The sequence below is a fragment of the Strix uralensis genome, chromosome 8 (genome assembly GCF_047716275.1).
Source record: "Strix uralensis isolate ZFMK-TIS-50842 chromosome 8, bStrUra1, whole genome shotgun sequence".
Lineage (NCBI taxonomy): Eukaryota > Metazoa > Chordata > Aves > Strigiformes > Strigidae > Strix > Strix uralensis.
In genome coordinates this window covers 22018476-22036480 of record NC_133979.1, presented here as the reverse complement: position 1 = coordinate 22036480, position 18005 = coordinate 22018476, and the positions used below count along the sequence as shown (strand labels likewise).

The 18005-nt window shown below is 41.3% G+C and overlaps 2 protein-coding genes across 2 annotated transcripts in view; both read right to left on the bottom strand.

The window, feature by feature from the left end:
* Window positions 1-3350: 3350 nt before the first annotated feature.
* Window positions 3351-7631, bottom strand: S1PR1 (sphingosine-1-phosphate receptor 1). The gene is made up of 2 exons (XM_074876649.1): window positions 7375-7631; window positions 3351-6164 (listed from the first exon to the last, which is right to left on the bottom strand). The coding sequence occupies exon 2, from the start codon at window positions 6030-6032 to the stop codon at window positions 4893-4895; it is 1140 nt and encodes a 379-aa protein (XP_074732750.1). The 5' UTR covers window positions 6033-6164; window positions 7375-7631; the 3' UTR covers window positions 3351-4892.
* A 3131-nt stretch (window positions 7632-10762) lies between these two features.
* LOC141946591 (putative oxidoreductase ZK1290.5) overlaps window positions 10763-18005 on the bottom strand; it is a 51962-nt gene continuing 44719 nt past the window's right edge. Inside the window, exons 7-8 of the mRNA XM_074876648.1 lie at window positions 16408-16509; window positions 10763-11052 (exon numbers count right to left, since the gene is read on the bottom strand). Coding sequence (XP_074732749.1) covers window positions 16414-16509 — 96 coding nt within the window. The 3' untranslated portion in view covers window positions 10763-11052; window positions 16408-16413. The remainder of the gene's footprint in view (window positions 11053-16407; window positions 16510-18005) is intronic.

Below are 18005 nucleotides of genomic sequence, written 5' to 3'. Positions count from 1 at the left end.
CCATGCAGGAGCATTCCTGGGTGTGGCTGATGGGATTTCCTGCCTTTTTGTCCCGTGAAGGGAGCACGGAGGGTCCAAGTGCAAGGAAATGGTTCTCACTTCACTCCCATATAAGATTTTTCGGTAGGGTAAGAGATCTGGCCATGCAGAGCGTTGCTTGGGGGGTTTTGTTTGGAAACTGCTGCTTTGCTGCAACGTCTCTCAGAATTTGTGGATGAGTAGGGGAGACACAAGGGGTGTGTCACCATGTTCCTGCAGGGGAGAGAGTCTTTAACATTGTAATTCTCTTCAGCAGATCACATAAGTCTACACTAATTATGTTACCCACTTAAAAAAAAAAAAAAAAAACAACCCACAATTTTTTTGTTAATATCCTAATTGATATTAGATGTTTGAGTTTCAGATCACTCTAGGCACATCTAATTTCAGCAGAAAACTTGTACTGGAACAAGTTAGCTGTACCACATCTTCTTATGTCTAGCTCCTGTGTGCAGGGTGAATTTGATACTGTTAATTATCATAATAAGCCCTGCACATAGAGTAATAGTTGAAGGGAGATTTCTTGACCCTATGTGATTCTTGCAGACTATGTAAAAAGAAATAAGGTTCTATGAGAATAAATTAGACGACAGTGAATGAGTAAACCCTTTCCATCTGTAAATGCAAAGATGGGATTAGAAAAGTTTGTGAAAGCAGGTTATAGGAACTGAATTTAGATGGATTTTGTCATTTCTTTCTTAAATCCTTGAAGGTTCAGTTGTAGTTAGATTAATCTCGTTTTCCAAGAAAAACGGTATGGGGAATTATTGAAATAAATAGACCTTTTCCTGGGGAATTTCAGAATTCCATAAATGACAAAGCCTGTCCTTGGGGAATTTCCAGCATTTCAGAGCTGTGTAGGTTACATAGCTCTGGTCTACATATCCGCATTTTTGGCTGCTTTGTCAGTCTGACCATTTTTACAACATCTGATAATGCCTCAGCCCATACAAAATGCAATCAGTATTGAGAACTTCCAGGCCAAATTAGGAATTAGGAAATGTTACTCTTGGGCAATCCCTATATTTCTTAGTTGACAGAGTATGGAAAGGATGGGTAACAGTATTTTTACGTCCCCTAGTTTTGTCCTGGCTGCCTGCATTGTTCAGCAAGCCCAAGGTTTTTTCCTGCTGAGCTGTCTGTGGGGCATTCTGGCTGCAGCCCCTCTGTTGCTTGATACTTACCCTGCCATACCTGGGCCTCACACAGGCCTACCTAGTCAGGGAGTTGCCAGGGGAGCAACAGACAGATTTTGTGATCATTTTCCATCCCTGTTCTATTCATTACACTGGAAGAACAGCTAGGAAAAAAAATATAAATCAAAGGGGCAGGTTACTCCAGGTAATTCAGGCTGTTTTATTTCACACAGACATTTGGTATAATGCACCTTTTCAGTTCTCAGTTCATTTTCTCTGCCCGTTTGTCACATGGCCAACAGCAGGACAAAGCCGCACGCCCTCTCAGTGCATACGGAAGGCAGTCTGGGGCCTGGGAAGGGTGCTTTCTACACTGCACACTTCAAAGCTGTGCACTACGCATCTGGCCTAACCTGCTGGGGTATGGTAATGCATGTCTGTGGCCAAGGAGCTGCAGAGTTCCCCCACAGGAAGTGGAGAGCCGTACCAATGGCCCGTTTTTTTATTTTTTCCCCAGCAGGAACCCTTACTCTTATTATTGTTATTATTTTATTACAGTTATTGTTGCCTGTCTGAATCTTGTCTACATGCATAGATGCAGCCTGTCTATGGAGGAAACAGATTTCAGTCATCATGATCAAGAGCATAGGAAATGCTTCCCATGGCCCAGTGCCACACTCTGGTGTTTGCATTTCTTTTATTGCGTGAATTACATAGGGCTTTGAGTTCCCTACCAAAACTGGGCTCCCATCACATAGTCACCTCCACAGGGAAACAGCCATTTTCCGCAAAGGCCAGCAGTGCAATTACACAAGATAGATAAGTGAGGGATTCAGAAACAAAGGCAAAGTGAAGGGAAGTGACTCACCTGTGGGCTATCAGCTACCACTACAGAAAGGCCAGTGGTAGTCACGAGGGGCCAGTGACACAGCCATGCTGTGACATAGCTTGTCCCCTGTCACAGGATCTCAGACCAATGTTGGGACAAGCAACCTTAATGCCCACAAGACTTCAAGAGTGGAGGGGCCCTCCTCCTTTGGATAAAAACATCCTTACAAATTCAGACGTCCCCATACATTGCCTTGTCCCCATACATTGCCTTTATTTACTCACTGGTAGCACATTGAGGGTTTAACTTGGACTTTCATGGTTTATATACTTTTGGTGCTCTGCACAGAAGTGACTTTATCCCTGGGACAAAGCCGTGCTTTCCCTCATGACTGTCAGCACGCGGTGTAAACCATCCCTGCCCAAATGAAGGCCTGAGCCAAGAGAGACTTTATCTTGTGCGCAAATACAGATTTGACATTTTTTCCAGCCCTGCTCAGGTCACTAATTAAAAGCCTAGGAAGTGAGCACACATGAAATCATTCCTTCCGTACAGGCAGACAGATGGAGAGAAATTCCAGCCTGTTTCCACTCTTTTGTCTTTAGGGCATTTTTGGAATTTCCTTCAGGAAGTGAGGTTATGACCCAGAGCCTTCCTCGGTGAGTAGGCTCTCGTTTCCCACAGTAAACCTTGCACGGCGATGACATACAGTATGAGAAGGTGAGGTTTATCTTCACACTCCAACTGCATCCTGTATGAGCTCCATGGAACTTAAAAGTAATACTGAGAGGGAATGGCCGCAAGAGAGGAAATGGAAGTCAAGCCTCTGGAAGAAGTAACGCAGTACCGATTCAGCTACGCTGCCACGGTCTTTGCTGGTGGACCCGATAGAGCTGCAGCAGTTACATACCTGAGGCTACCATTTTACATTTCAGAAACTTTCTTGATGTTTGCAATCAGCTAAGAATTAAATTTATGAATTATATTAGTGATATAAGTGATTTATTTCACTTACTCTATTCTAAGCAGTCATGGTAAAACTGGCAGGCATCTGTTTTTTCTTCTGTTTGTACTTCATTAGCTGTTGGAGAATTGCTACTGCAGAGATTCTTCTAATGGCATTTCATCAATACAGCATGTGCTGATGAAAAATTATATTCTAGTGTTCATTTTGTATTTTACATGATCCTGTAAGTGGCATTATGCATTTTACGTCCCCACAGAATTGGCTTAATCCCGGCATGTACTGAAATCAAGTAATTCTTTCACTGACTTCATCAACAAGAAGCCACACCTGGCATAAAACCCCACAGTAGCACAAAACTACTAGTAATCTGATAACGGAATCTTTAAAAAAATCAGTTTATTAATGTTTAGAAGTCAATAAAGCTATGTGCAAATTGAACAATAGAAGTCAGAAACATTTTAAATACTATTTTTTAAACCAGAAAAAAAACCAAAACAGTTTAATTGCACTGAAAATTTTACTACAAAGGCAATAAATTTTCTTTACAAAATACCACTTCTAGGAATTGCCAATAACTGTAAATCAGTCAATTGCTCTCAGCTATCCCAGATATACCACTTTTGTTATAGTAATACTCTAGGTGCATGAAGACTCCTGCTTCTTATTAACTTATTTACATTGTACACATTCAACCCCATTAGCACAGGTTAGAAAAATAGAGGAGTAAAAATGATGCTGTAAAACAAATACATTCAATTTAATGACAGGTACTTCTTCCATGAACTGATAAAATACAGACATCTTTGCTGAAATTATAAACATTAATAAAATGTGCCAAAATGTATTGCATTTTGTTATGGAAGTGCATTTACCTATAGTCATTTCACTTCAACTTTCCTTTGATATTTCTGAAACTCAAGGTACTCTTTTCAGATTTTTCAGCTGATCTTTACCTTTGGAAAGACTATGAACCTGACACTGAAATGCCCCTTCAGTTTTTAATTCTTCTTAGGCAAAAATCCTGCTGTTGTCAATAGCATCTTATATTATTAGATTTACTCTCAGTCATCTTAAAGAGAAATGACCTTTAGTTCTACCTTGCATTTGTCATGATAATGCAGTTTATTTAATGCTATAGAATAACAAGACAATCAATGTACGGGGCCAAATGCTTCTCTGAGCTACTCCATAAAATATGACCCAGTCAATGGAATTGTACACGTGAAAGTAACTGCAGAGTCTGGCTCATGGTCTTCAAATGTAATATGGACCAACAGCAAAAATTCACAGCTATGATCTTGCTAAGTAAAACCCCAACAGCTTTGGACTCTGCAAATAAAACCTTATAACTTAACTAAAAACTCTCAAAAGTGATGCCAGATTATGGTTGTTATGTGGTCTAAGTTATGTTTGTGTGATCTCTTTCCTCATTATGTGCTAAACAAACACTTCTGACCAACTATACCAGAGCCACCACTAAATTCAGTACAGAAAGATCTTTGTGTCAGTGGTTTGCTGCAAGTAAAGGAGAAATAACTTCACATTCTTCTCACATGGAAAAAAAAAAAAAAAGATTCATTCTCCCTCTCCCTCCTCCCCCTCTCTCTTTCTCTCACACACACCAGGCATCATTTCACCAAGGCATCAGTCTTTCAGAGTTACTAAGGAGACTTCAGGATATGAATGCGCCTGACAATCCTGAGCTGCCTCAGTGCAAAGACAAAACATGCTCCAGGGAAAAAGATTTTCAAGCCAGAACAGTCTGTCCCGTTTCTTGAACTCCAGCCTTGCAAGTGCACCGTTTGCCTCATTAGAACTAATGCTACTTGCTCACTTAGCCCAACGCTGCTGTAGTGAGCAGGAGGCGCCTCAGCTCCCCAATTTCAGAGGAAGGGTCTGAAATACACCCCCATGGTTACTCCTAAGAAGATGAGGTCACGTTGCCCGAAGACATGATGGTTTCAGGACGGTCACCTTCCTCCTTCTGTGGGTGGGAGGAGTTGTCAGACTTACTCCGGCTGAACTCCATCCCTCCAATGATCGGCCTCTTGAATTTGGTCCCAGAATCTGCTGGGGGACATTTGCAGCAGCACAGAATCTTGATGAAAGCCCTCCGCATCTCTTTGTTTGTCAAGGTGTAGATGATAGGGTTCGTGGCTGAATTGAGCACGGCCAGTACTAAGAAATACTCTGCTTTGTAGAGGATTGGGCAGGTCTTCACTTTACACCCCACATCCAGCAAAAGCAGGATGAACAAGGGAGCCCAGCAGGCGATGAAGGCACTCAGGACTATGATCACTGTCTTGAGCAAGGCTAGGGACTTTTCTGAGCTCCTAGTAGCTTTGGTAATGTTTTTCCGAAATGTCAGCCTGCGGCTCCTAGTCCTCACCATGGAGTAGATCCTGCAATAGAGGACGACAATAGATAGCAAAAGGCCAGTGAAAACGGTGGTGCAAAAGAGAATATAGTGCTTGTGGTAGAGAGGCAGCACGGTGGAGCAGTTGGACAAGAGGCTGATGCAGTTCCAGCCCATGATCGGGAGTCCCCCGAGTATCACAGAGATAACCCAGCAAGCACTGATCAGCAAGAAGGAGCGGAAGCTGTTGCTGCCATTGTGCAGTTTCATCTTCAGCATGGTGATGTATCTCTCAATGGCAATGGCCAACAAGCTGAACACAGAAGCTGACAAGGCAACAAACATGCTGCCTTCTCTTACAAACCACTGGGAGGGGGTGAGGCTATAGGTTTTGTGTCCAGATAGCAGGAGGTTGGCAGTGTAAGCCACACCAGCCAGCAAGTCTGAAAGAGCCAGGTTCCCAATGAAATAGTACATGGGTCTGTGAAACTTCTTGGTTTTCCAGATGGTGAGCAAGACAAAAATGTTCTCTAAGATTATAAAGCAGCAAATGATGATAAAAACCACCGATGTCATTTTTATTCCACTGTCCGCATTCTCATTTAGCTTCCCCGTGTAATTATAATGCTCTTTGATGACATAGTTGACATCAGTGTTGGCGAGGTTGCTGACGACCTTCAGCGGGGCGGTGGTGCCGGAGCTCATGGTGCCCAGCTGGGCGCCGCTTCCTCAGCGGCCACCGGACGGTGACGCCGAGCGCAAAGCCGGCAGCTGCCCCGCAGCTCCTTGGCCCCGCAGCCTGCCGGGCGCTGCTGCACAGCCTCAGAAACCACAGCCCTGCGAACAAGAGGCACAAAGCCCAGAGTTAACAGAAGGAAGGCAAAACAATGTCACAAACGATAAACGGTTTAAGATAGTCTGCTAGTTTAACTGCGTGTCGGAGTCACAAATGTATTCACACTGGCATCGATTTCATGCAGCTGCTAAAATACATTCAAAATAGGCATATTCAATAGGTAAACCTAGTAAGACAAAAAAAGTTCTGTCAGGCAGAGCTGAACAGGTAAATTGGAGTCGGCAAGGGCTGCATTACTGGACATCTTCTAATGAAAAAGATCTCAAAGCTCCCCAGCAGTAAGTTCTAGTGTACCTTTTTCTTCAGCAGGAAACATACCTTGTAATACAACAGCAGAGATTTAGAAAGGGAAAGGGCTTGATTTGATATAACTACAAATACGTGAAAGCCTGCACAGAAATTACTTGACGGGAGACCTGTATTCTCCTCCATTAATAATGCCTGAATGTGCTGTGGAAGGGGGCAGTTATGCAATTTACTGATGCCATCTCGAACAGTGGTGAATTCACTGATGTATATATAAGCAAGAGATCATCTCAAAGCTGTAAACAGGAAAGGGGTGCCCTTGCTAAATAAAAGTAAGAACATCTTTACAAAATCTGGAGCAGTAAAAAGTTTAGAAAATGAAGAAAAATATATAAATAAGCCGGATAGCAAACCCATTCCGTAGGTCTGAAACAAAGAATAGAAAAAAAAATACCTTGCTTTTGAATGATTAGCATCGCAAGCTGTTGAAGTGGACACGATTAAGGAACACAGATATAGGGGGAACTCCCTTTATATATAAACATGTTCTAGGGGACAATTGTAGAGAATTAAAGATTTCAAATCACGCAAGGAAAGATGAACACAGAGAGCTGTTAAATTACAGCTTAAACGGGGCAAAGCAGGAGGTGCGAGGCCAGCGGGCACGGCACCCCGCGCTCGGCCCCGGTCCCGCACCGCTCCCGGTCCCCGTCCTGTCCCGCACCGCCGCCGCGGCCCGGCGCGGGGCACGGCAGGGCCCGGCCAACCCCCGGCCAGCCCCCTCGGCCGTTTTGTTTCGGGAGCGCGGGGGCCGCGCCGAGAGGCGAGCCGCGGCGCTGGTACTTCGCGCCGGCCGCAGGCTCCGCAGGGGCGGCCCCGCGGTGCGGTGCGCGGGGCGGAGCGGGGGTGCGGGGCGCTGCGCGGCCGCGGCTCCCCGAGCCTTACCTCGCTCAAGCGCGGCGCGGAGCCCACATCGGTCCTGCGCATCTTGCGTGCCCGCGGAGCAACTCCAGCGGCCGGGCCGGGGGCTCGGTGGTTTTAATGTTTCTGCAGCTGCTGCTCTCCACCCCGTTTCCGATTCTTCCCTCTAACTCCTCCCTGCCTGCGGCCGCGGGGCGGCTCGTGCGAGGGACCTGCACGCCCCGTCCGGGCCGGCAGCCCGCAGCGCCCCGCCGCCCGCCGGGGCATCCTCGCCTGGCTCCGCCGCCCCGCCCCGCCCCGCCCGCCGGCGAGGGAGCAGTCGCGGGCGCTGCCGTCCCGGGGCTTTTATGGACCCCGCAGGGCTGTGGGAGAACGAGGGGCCGCAGCGGAAAGCCCGGGAAGGCGGGAGGCGGGGAGGGGGCTGCAGCCGGGCCGGGCCCCTCTCCTGCCGCTCGGAGTAGGCGCCGCAGGGCTGAGGGCAGAGGATCAGCCCCTGCGCCACCTCCGGCCTCACTCTTCGGGGACCGGGTCAGGGGTGGTGGAGACGACCCCGGGAGGGGCTGTTCCCCTCTCCCCCGAGCCGAGGTGGGTGGCTGCGGCAGCAATGGGGCAGGGGCCCGTCCCCCTGCCAGGGGCCCGCAGGCTCCTGCGGCGCGGGGACCGCACCGGCCCCGGCGGGCAAGGCCGGGGACAAGCAGCGCGCCGGGAGGGCGGGAGTCCTGCCTGGCGAACGCGACCCTGGGCGGCTGTTTCCACAAGCAAAGAACGTCTTTGACTGTTCAGAGGGTGCTGTAGGTCACCTACATCTTCGAAAATGAGAAAAAAAGTTTTAAATTCATTCTTTAAAACAAAATTGCCATGACAACTACTTGCAGCGGTAGCACTGCTATTGCATAGAGACCGAGAAGTGAGTTTAGGTTTTATAATTCATTCTCCTAACTTTTAAAAAAAACCCCACCTCTGTGTATGTAGAGGGCTAACTCTGTTGTGAAGCTACTGTTGCGCTTACTGCAGAAATTTTCCTCTTCCTTCCTCACTGTTCTATTCAACTCCACTTCAAATTGAAACACAAAAGCATATCCAGAGCACAGTGTGTAAGGTCTATGAGGTGTTTTAGTTCATAGCAGCAGCAGTTATTATGGGGAAGCAGCTTTCTTCTGAAAGACAAGAGTAACTCTCTACCCTAAGGAAGAGTCCCTCTTATTTATGCTAATAGTCATGGTTCAATTGCTCCACGCCTCTCCCAGAATGACTCAGATAAATTACACTGGCAAACAGACATTTACTCTTCCACCACAAAGCTAGAAACTTGAAAAGATGTTTTGCCTCCTGAGAGCCTGGAGGAAAATACAGCCGTTAAATTACAACTGTCAGAAAAGGCATGTAAGATAAATCATGCTTGAGGTTGACATATGCATCCCCAACAACTGCCTGACATACCCTAGATATTTCAAGCTTTCCCCCTTATTTAGCTAATTTATAGAAAATACGAAATATAGAAATGCATTCATTAGGCATTTTCCTCTAGGAAATAATTCTCGCATAACTTTAAGCAAGAGGAACATATTAAAGGAACATGTTTTAATTAAGGGATAGAATGACTCAGGGTTTCAGCAGTCAGAGGTACAGGCTTTCATGTCTAGGTTATTGGTTAACCCACTGGGAGGGCTCCAACTCACATGTGACATCCAACAAATTATTTGTCACAGGCTGTGTAAAATACCTGGGCAATTTCAGTTCCATTGCAAATACCTGGGTATTTGTATCACAAAAAGCATCATTCAAATTAGATGACCCCACACATTTATAGCCCTCTTGAGATCTCAGCAGAGAGGAGACTGAAATACAGCTTCAGTCTTCCCAGGCAAATGAAGCCTGATCAGCCGGATTTGTGCTGAAGGCTGTCTAAAACCTCAGAGATGATAGGTTAACGTGGCTCAGCTGCACAGGTTGTAGCCTGCTTACAAGGGCTGAAACACAAACAGAGGTAAATTCAGGTTGGTCCAGCCAACTCTGCCAGAAGTATGCTGGTAAGTGTTTAGTGAGGTGATTTACGCCAGGGTTATGCTCCAACCCCACCAACAGAACAAGAACGCTTTTCTTAGTACCTCCCCAACTGCCAGGTCCATCCAGTGTTAAGGAAGCTTGTACTTTATGAGATACATTACACAAATCGAGGGTGTATATATATAGCTCCTTTGAGAACTTGACTCTGGAATTGCCTACAGTGAGACTAAGGAGAAAGGAAGACACAATGTTATTCATGCACCATTTCAGAAGCAGCCAGAACGCAGGCCTCAGTCAGTGCCAGCCAGAGGGCTGTGCACACCAGGACACCAAACTGATACCTTACAAGCTGCTTGACCTAGGTAAACTGGTTAAAAAAAATGTTTCTGCAACACGTCCACAAGCATAGAGGCAGACACTTTTCTTCACAGGGATCCTGAATCTGTATATGATATTTTTTAGGATGAGCAGAAACTGATATTTTAGGGTCTGGCATCAAAAAAATAAAAAAAAAAAAAAATTCTGCCTGTGACAACCAAAGCTCCGGTAGAACTCCCTATCAGAACTTAGTGTGGTGGGGATTTCAGAAACCTGGCTAGTCACAGGGCAATTTTCTTGCAGGAAAATGCTTTGATCTTGTCAGAAAAGAAGGTGCGAGCTGGGGTATTCCCAAAGCCTGCATACTAATAGATTGGTGGCTTCTGACATCACCACAAGACCTTACTGTCTTAGTGCTAGCACTGCTGAACAACTCACGATTGCACCCGAGGAGTGCCTGAACACTATCCATCTTGAAAAGATACAGAAAACCCCTGCAAGACAGATTAGCGAAAAGTTTTTCTCCAATACATTATTCTTCTGCACTTTCAAAAAACCTTTCTCTCTATAAGCCAAAAGTACTTCCATTCATCCTGACACAACTTAGGCAACAAACCAGAGCTATTCCTCCCTGATGTACTAGGTCAAGATGAGATCCTTGAAAGAGTACCAACAGGTTTTCTCACCAAGAAAATACCAGGAGTGGCCTGCAGAATCCCCCAAAGTTCTCATGACTGGAAGAAATGTAAAAAAATGGTGTAAAAAGTCAGATTCAGATTTCTGCTGCAATCCACAAATATTCCATATTTTGAATAATTTTTCAAGATTTACATGCATTGTAGCATGCTCTTATCTCTGCCTTTAAGTAACTAATACTTTCCAAAATCTGTAAGGGAAAAAACAAACTAATCTGTTGCAATGGGTTAAAAATGACACCTTAAATGAAGTCCATGCGGGCAGAAGAAACTTAATTATAACATTGTGAGATAGCTCAACCCATACTGTGAGAATATGCCAGAAAGTTCTGAGAAAGCAGAGAAATTGCTGAAAGTAAGCATTTCTGTACCTGTAAGAAAGCAACAAAGAGTAAACTAAATTGTTTTATTATTTTGTTAACAGTAAATAAAAACCATTGATACTGATTTTTTATTATTGATTGATATTCGTTAGGTACTGAGTACCTAAGAGAACAATTTAGATTTATTGTTCAGTTTAAAATAATTAATGTTTCAGTTGCATCACTTTTGCAGTATAGAACACAATCTGGTTTTAAATTATCCTTTCCACGGTGGATAGGTTAGTTGAATTAATTTTCTGTTGATATTCATAGTGTTCAAAAACTCTGTATCTTCCTTCCCTCAGATTCAAATCAAAAACCTGGTTTGGAGAAAAAAAAAAAAAACCCTGATGAGAACATTGCAGAGACTAAAGCACACATTTATTTAGTATTAGCATTCTATAATTTAGGTGGTCTGGTTTTATTTTAAGTTCTTGATATTGATTAATTAATATTAATTAAATGGCCTTTTTTGTTTTAAAAGGCTATTGTAAAAAAAGGTTGCTATATTCATTTTTGTGAGAGTTTGTACTTTATTTTTAGATCACTAAGTTGAACATAACAGTAGGAAAAGCTTAAGTCCAAGTGGAAAGAATTGAAGTAGTTGAGAAAGTGACATGCAATAGTTTTACTGGATAGCATTGCACCCAAAACCACAACACACTTTAATATATCTAATCATGATATATGTTTTTTTATATGTATTAAAATATAGCAGAAGTTCTACAGTAATGAAACTGTATAACGCAGCATTAGAAAACTTTTTGAAGGTTATTTTGTTCTATTCCAGTGATACGGATCAGTCACCTGAAGTCCTGCTGTATGTTTTTTTCTAGGGTAAACTAAAGACATTAATGGACACAATAACTGATCTTAACACACTATTCTAAAGAAATAGAAGTCTTAGATGGAAAATCAACAATTATTTGGTAGACTACAGATAATACTTGTCCGTAATACCAGGGGAGGAAGCAGTAAAATAACAATTTCCTGAAGAAAAATTCAAACTAAACCACCTGTGATAATTCTTCAGATTAATCAACGGTACTTATATTTGGTTTATAAGGCATTCATGATAATCATGTAAAACAAAAAAATCTCACAAACCATGTGATATAAAATAGCTGGTTGCTGTTTCTTTAATATAGAGTCCATTAAATATGTCTTTTTCAACATCAGGAAAGTGAATTTATACCACAGTATATGTATGACCTTGACAGCTATGCTTTGGATTAATCTTCCACCACCTTTATATTGCACCCAAAGCAAGTGATTTACTGTAAATTCATCTTGGCAACATTATATTTATGGATATTCAATGGGATGAATCCAGGTCATGAAGAACCACTAAGAAAGAATGAATTCATAGAAAAAAAAAACCAAAACAGAACAAAACAACCAAACAATCTCTGCTCTCCTTGTTACCAGGAAACCGTGAAAGTAGTTGTACACTCTTCCTCCAAATTTTACAGCCAAGTTATGAACTTAGCACTAGTTCATTATACTGGAATTTGTCCCCATTTTCAAAAACATGGGGTTAATGTCAGTTTTCCTGTTAGAACAGTTCAGCACTGCTATTTTAAGAAGAAAATCAGCTGGTGTTAACCACAGTGTAAAAAGAAGGGTTAATATTATGCAATCTGATTGGCTTAGTGGATTTGTAAGCTTACTAGTGTTACAGTTTCTTTATTACACATGCTAGTCAGAAAAATAATGTCTTCAAAGTTATGTTGGGGGTCAGGCGCAGTAGAAACACTTCTGCATCCTGATTAAAAAAAAAAAATTCCTAAAGTACACACTTCCAGGGAACGTTCATGGGTTACAAAACCATTCCCATTATTTCCCAATTAAATATTCTTAGGTGCCTTCATCTCCAGTAAAATAAACGATGAAATTCAGAAACTGGCAAGAAAAAGGAGAGCACCACTCAAGAGTCAGACAGGAAGCTACCTGGCTGCACAGAAAATAGCCTCACCCTTTCCACTGACTTTCAGTTTATTTTTTTCCTTTCCTTATTAATTTCAAGAGAGTTCCCTTCTATTAGGAGGGATTTAATATATTTTATATTAATAATTAATATTTAATATTAATAACTTTAAATAATGGTTTATCTCAAGTAGAAAGGAGTGCCCCAATCAGTCACTACCATAAATGACCTACATAATATAGATTAAAAAATGCCTTCAATTTTCAGGTGTACTCCCTGTTCCTACTGGCAAGATGATGGGTTACACCGATAAAATGGATGCATTGCTGTATCTTAAAAATGGTCATTGTAGAACGGTGAAAAAGTTTTCTGTCTAGAGAAACGTTGTCTTACAGAAATATGGACAAGAGGAGGAATTTCAGCTCTGGGGAATAATATGCATATAATTCCAAGAATTCATTTGGGGGATGAATTCTGAGTTTAAAAAAATAAAAATAAAAAAAAAAAATCTTAAAACATGAGCACCTCCAGGCTCACTGACCAAAGAAAAAAATTTAAAAATGGAGTTAAACTTCCTGATCTTGTATGTTCAACACTTTTATATCCTTTTGGTCTTCTAAGTTCTGCTTCTATTACAGAACATCACTCCTCACTGCTACCCCTAAATCTCACTACTGTTCACTTTTTAAATTCTTATTTGTTGCCTTATTTCTTTATACTGTGATCAAAGTTGTCGATACTTCAGAAATGTTCATTTAGATGAGGTGATGTGGACTTATTTTTCAGCAGCCTTTGCTTAAAAAGAAAACTATCTACTGCACCTGTAATGTCAATTTAGTTGTAGAGGAGCATAAAATGTGAATCCACTGAGTCTATTTTTCCCTCTGCAACCTGATCAAAAGTAAAAGAGAATTTGCTCAATGACTCAAAATTAAGTAACATACTATAAAATTTGTGAATGCCACATTCAAAGGAAGAGGGTCCAGTGATATATCCCAAGTACACAGGAGATAACCGGGTTCCAGTCTCTTTAGGCAATTACAGCTTCTAGCAGAAAACAGTGGCTATTAGTGATGGCACAGTGTGCAAAACTGCACACCGCACCTGGGAGAAAGGTAGCATGAGTTAGCTGAGTCCTGGCACTTAAAAAGCTTATATCGCCTCAAATTACACTCAACTTTGTACATAATTAAACTCTTCTGTAGTTCTAAAGCCACTACCTGCTAGCAAAGATTAAAAAAAAAAAAAACCAAGAACAAAACAACAACCAACCAAAACCAAAACAAACACCAAAAACCCAGAAAAAAGTCCTGAACCAATAATTAGAAGTCTGAAGGTAGTTAGGAAAGTATCAGAATAAAACTGTAACTTGCCACAACTGCTCCTTAAGAAGAATGCTTTTTAGTAATACTATTTCTATCTGTTTATTCCTTTCATTACTCATTGTACTGCTTCAATATTATGATCTACATCAGAGAAAATGGTGGCTTGACTTCCTAGCAAAAGCAGATGCAGGCACAAAAAACATTGTAAAATCTCCTTGACAGTGGAAACGATGAAATATATCAATGAATTAGTAAGCCGTCCTCACTGTAGCCTAAAGTCATCTATGTGGGGGATTAACAAGAAAATCTGGTTTAGTTCTGTTTAGCTCAGAACAGGGAGGTAATCAGTCAGAAATAAGTGCAGAAAAAACAGAGCTGCTCAGACCAACATGGAACTTCTAGCCACATAGCTAGCCCTAACTGATACTGTCCTGGTAATACTGAAGCTAGAATTTGCTAGCATAGATAAAGATTTGGTTCACTTTGTATGCATCAATTTGTGTTGGAAATAGTATGTTGATGTGGTGTCTGTTTCTTTAGAGAGAACTAGAGGTAAAATTCCAACTTCTCTTTTGTAGTTTCTGAGAAAGACTTCACTGCCAAAAAAGCCACAAGGAGTGAATACTAGGCACATGGTTCACTTCTAGTCCTCGTTCTATGAATTCAGATACACTGTGAAGCAAGGAGTCCCTCCACAGCACAGTAACAGGTTTTTTTTCATATTGATAAGGTACTGTTCTATAAAGTGACTTTTAAAAAGCAGGATTAGCTGATGAGCACTGGTATTTTTACTGGTTTATTTCTGGGAAATCTTTCCAATTTTCACTTAGTCATTGCCATCATTTTCTGCAAAAGCTAAAAAAAGCCAAGAAATTACCTTAATCCTATAAAAAAGCCTTATTTTGTGGAACTGCTGAACCCCTCATCACAACAGCTAAACCAGGTACATAGCTGTTCTTAGACACACTTTAAGTGGCACTCCCAGATACTGAAGCACCCCAAACCACACACCACACTTGAAACTCTCGAAAATAACTTTACTGTGGCGATTGCGTACCTTTTTTGGAACCCTACACTGTACAGGCATTAGTGAGCATAGTATTTCATAAAATATCTTGTATTTTAAAATAATAAATAATACATTAATGATTCCAGAGGCAAATCTAGACAAATTTTCGCAGAAATATTTACCAGGAAAAAACAGCCAATTATTCTGAGGAGCTGTTATCAAAAAGTTTGTCTGTATTTTAGTCAAGCTGTATAGAAGCTCTACTCTGAGGACAAACAATGCAGGCTAGAATATAAGATTGCTGTAAGTCACTTCTTGATAAAAACTAAGGAGCTTTGTTTCACAATATGACTAAAGTAGAACAGCACTGGGAAAAGTGCCTCAGGAAGTCCACACACAATATAAATCATAGTCAGATTTTCCATACCTTTCTAGACACAGGAACTCCTAAAATACCAAACCAATGTGACTAGAAGTGGAATACTCAGTCGATAAAAGACTCTGCAGACTTATTTCTCAAAACAGATCTGTAAACTACATATATATCTAGCTAGCTCTTCATGCACATACATATTTTATAAGAAAATCTGAGGAACAGTATAGTCTTAATGAGATTTCCTGAAGAAATCCAAAATGAAAGCTAAACTAATTCTTACTAAAAGCTACACAAAACTCACCAGAATTTCCAGTAAGAGAAAAAGATCAGTAATAACAAAGATGCCTCTTTGGCTCTTAGAGCTTGCTGCTCAACTCTTAGCCATGCAGATAGTTCATCTGTATGTGGACTTCTCTGGAAAGATTTCTACTTTGTTATAACTACAGGCTAGTAAGTAATATGCATAGAACTCTCTGGGTCAATGCCATTATTATGCAATAATATGCATAAAACTTTTTTTGGTGACGCTCAGATATTGCTTATTACGGTGAGATTGTATTTTTGATGGAGATTTGCAGTATATTGTACAATATAAATACTGTAATAATAATAAAAAACATACTTTTTTCACGCAGCTTTTTCTTCTTCATACATTGCGTCCCTCTAACAAAGTACTTGAAAAATTATTTCATACTTAACATCTGTGTTGTGCACTAGTAGGTAGTATTTTTTCTTACATTTTTAAAGAACGGATATCTCGTCATGCTGTTTCATTAAATGGCCTGATACAGGGTCAATGGTGTAAACAGTAGGCTTTGTATGGGCTTCAATGAACTACGGATCAGGATTTGAGACAGAAATGTAAGACCTCTGTACAGAAGTGCTACCACCAGAAATATAACTCTTTTGTCCATTATCAGCATTAAAGATTTCAAATCAGTTATCATTAATCCTGCAATAATATTCTTACTGTAACCTTCCGTGAATTTAAATTCATGGTGTGACTCACTGATCACTGACAAAGGAAAAAGCTCAAACCTTCGTTCACACAATAAGGCTTGGGTCCCAGGAAACATGTCTCCCATCATGCATTCCATTCAGAATTTCAACATCGTCTTCTGCTATTGTAAAATCAAACACCTGTGGGAATGCATATATAGTTAACATAGAGAGAATCAGGAGACTTTCCGTTATTAAAACTAGCCAACATTCCTTTAAATGTGAGGCAGAATTTTTCTATTTTCTTCTAATAATTCTTCTTATATTTTGTCACAGACAAATATTCTGTTAAACTGACAGGCTCCACCGGGTCCTTTGCTCCTTTTGTGACTCATTTTTATTTGTAGACTCTGTTTTGTAGCACTCTGGCCTCAGGCAAGGGTCCAAGACAAAGGTAGTATCAAAGCTGTTTTTGACAACACTCTGTATGGTCACTGCCAGAGGTATATGAATACCCTGACAGCAATCCCTCTGGAAACCTGGGCTCAGTATTTCACTTCTATCCCAATGTTCAGTTTTGAGTGTTACAGTTCTTTTCCTCAGAACTTCAGTCAAAGAGAATTATTAGAACCTATCAGGACATTCACAAAGCTAGCAAATCAAAGGCTATATCTATCTTTTCTATGTGTACTTAGACAAAACACTCATGGATCAGCTAATACAGAAACAGATATAGTGCTATAGCACCTTAGTACTAACTCGAACTTGAAAGCAGCCACCCCTCTTCAGGCATAGGTTCTTACAGCCACCAACTTCTGTTGTGAGGCCTGCAACATGAATGATGGTGTCAGTGTTTTCTTAGCAGGTGTCTTATTCAGACATTATCACTTCAGAACTGAAGTTGCTTTAAGTTGGTCTGTTGTCTTTGTGAGAGCTCCTCCATACTCAGTAAAAAGATCCTGTGGAGCCTGAACTGCTGCCAAATGAGCAACTCCCATCCTGCATTATCCAGCAATTACTGTCTGCTGAAATGACCCTTGTAGTCAAACCTCAGCGCTCAAGTTTTTTAAACCTAAACCAGGGACCAGTCACAGAACTAGAAATACTACATGTTATGTTATATTATATTATATACTGAGGGCTTAATGAGGTCCATGCTTTTACCAAGTTGACTAGAGGTGGTAGGGACTCAGGCCAACAGACTGGCACAGGGGAAAGAAAAAAAGAAAATAAAGGGAGATGCAATAACATTTGATAAATGTGCCAGTTCTCCCCTCTTCCTCTCCATTTTAAGTGTTCTAAGTTTTGCTGCAATGCATTCCCTCAGTTGTACAAAATTGTTAGGGCCATAAACTCTGTAAAAAAATAGAATTAATCTGGATTTAAAATATTATTAGGGAAAATAAAATAGAATAAGGAAGGATTTTTAACCTGGTTTTGTTCTCTGATCTAGTTCACAATACAGTACCACAAACAGCTGTGCTTGTACCGCAGAAGGCAGTGGGCATGTCAGAACAAAAATTCAAGGCAGGAGCTATATAAAGAGGCATAGCCACCAGGAGAAATCCTCATTACATGTACATTGATTCACACCTACACACACACACACAGTGATTTAACTAACAGACAGACGTTTCCTATCTTCTTTCAAAGTTTCTTCCTGATTTGCCAAACAGTTCATAACCCCTATGATATTT

Bases quoted from the DNA above. Each gene is read 5' to 3' on its own strand.
- S1PR1 (XM_074876649.1), bottom strand. From the start codon at position 6,032: ATGAGCTCCGGCACCACCGCCCCGCTGAAGGTCGTCAGCAACCTCGCC.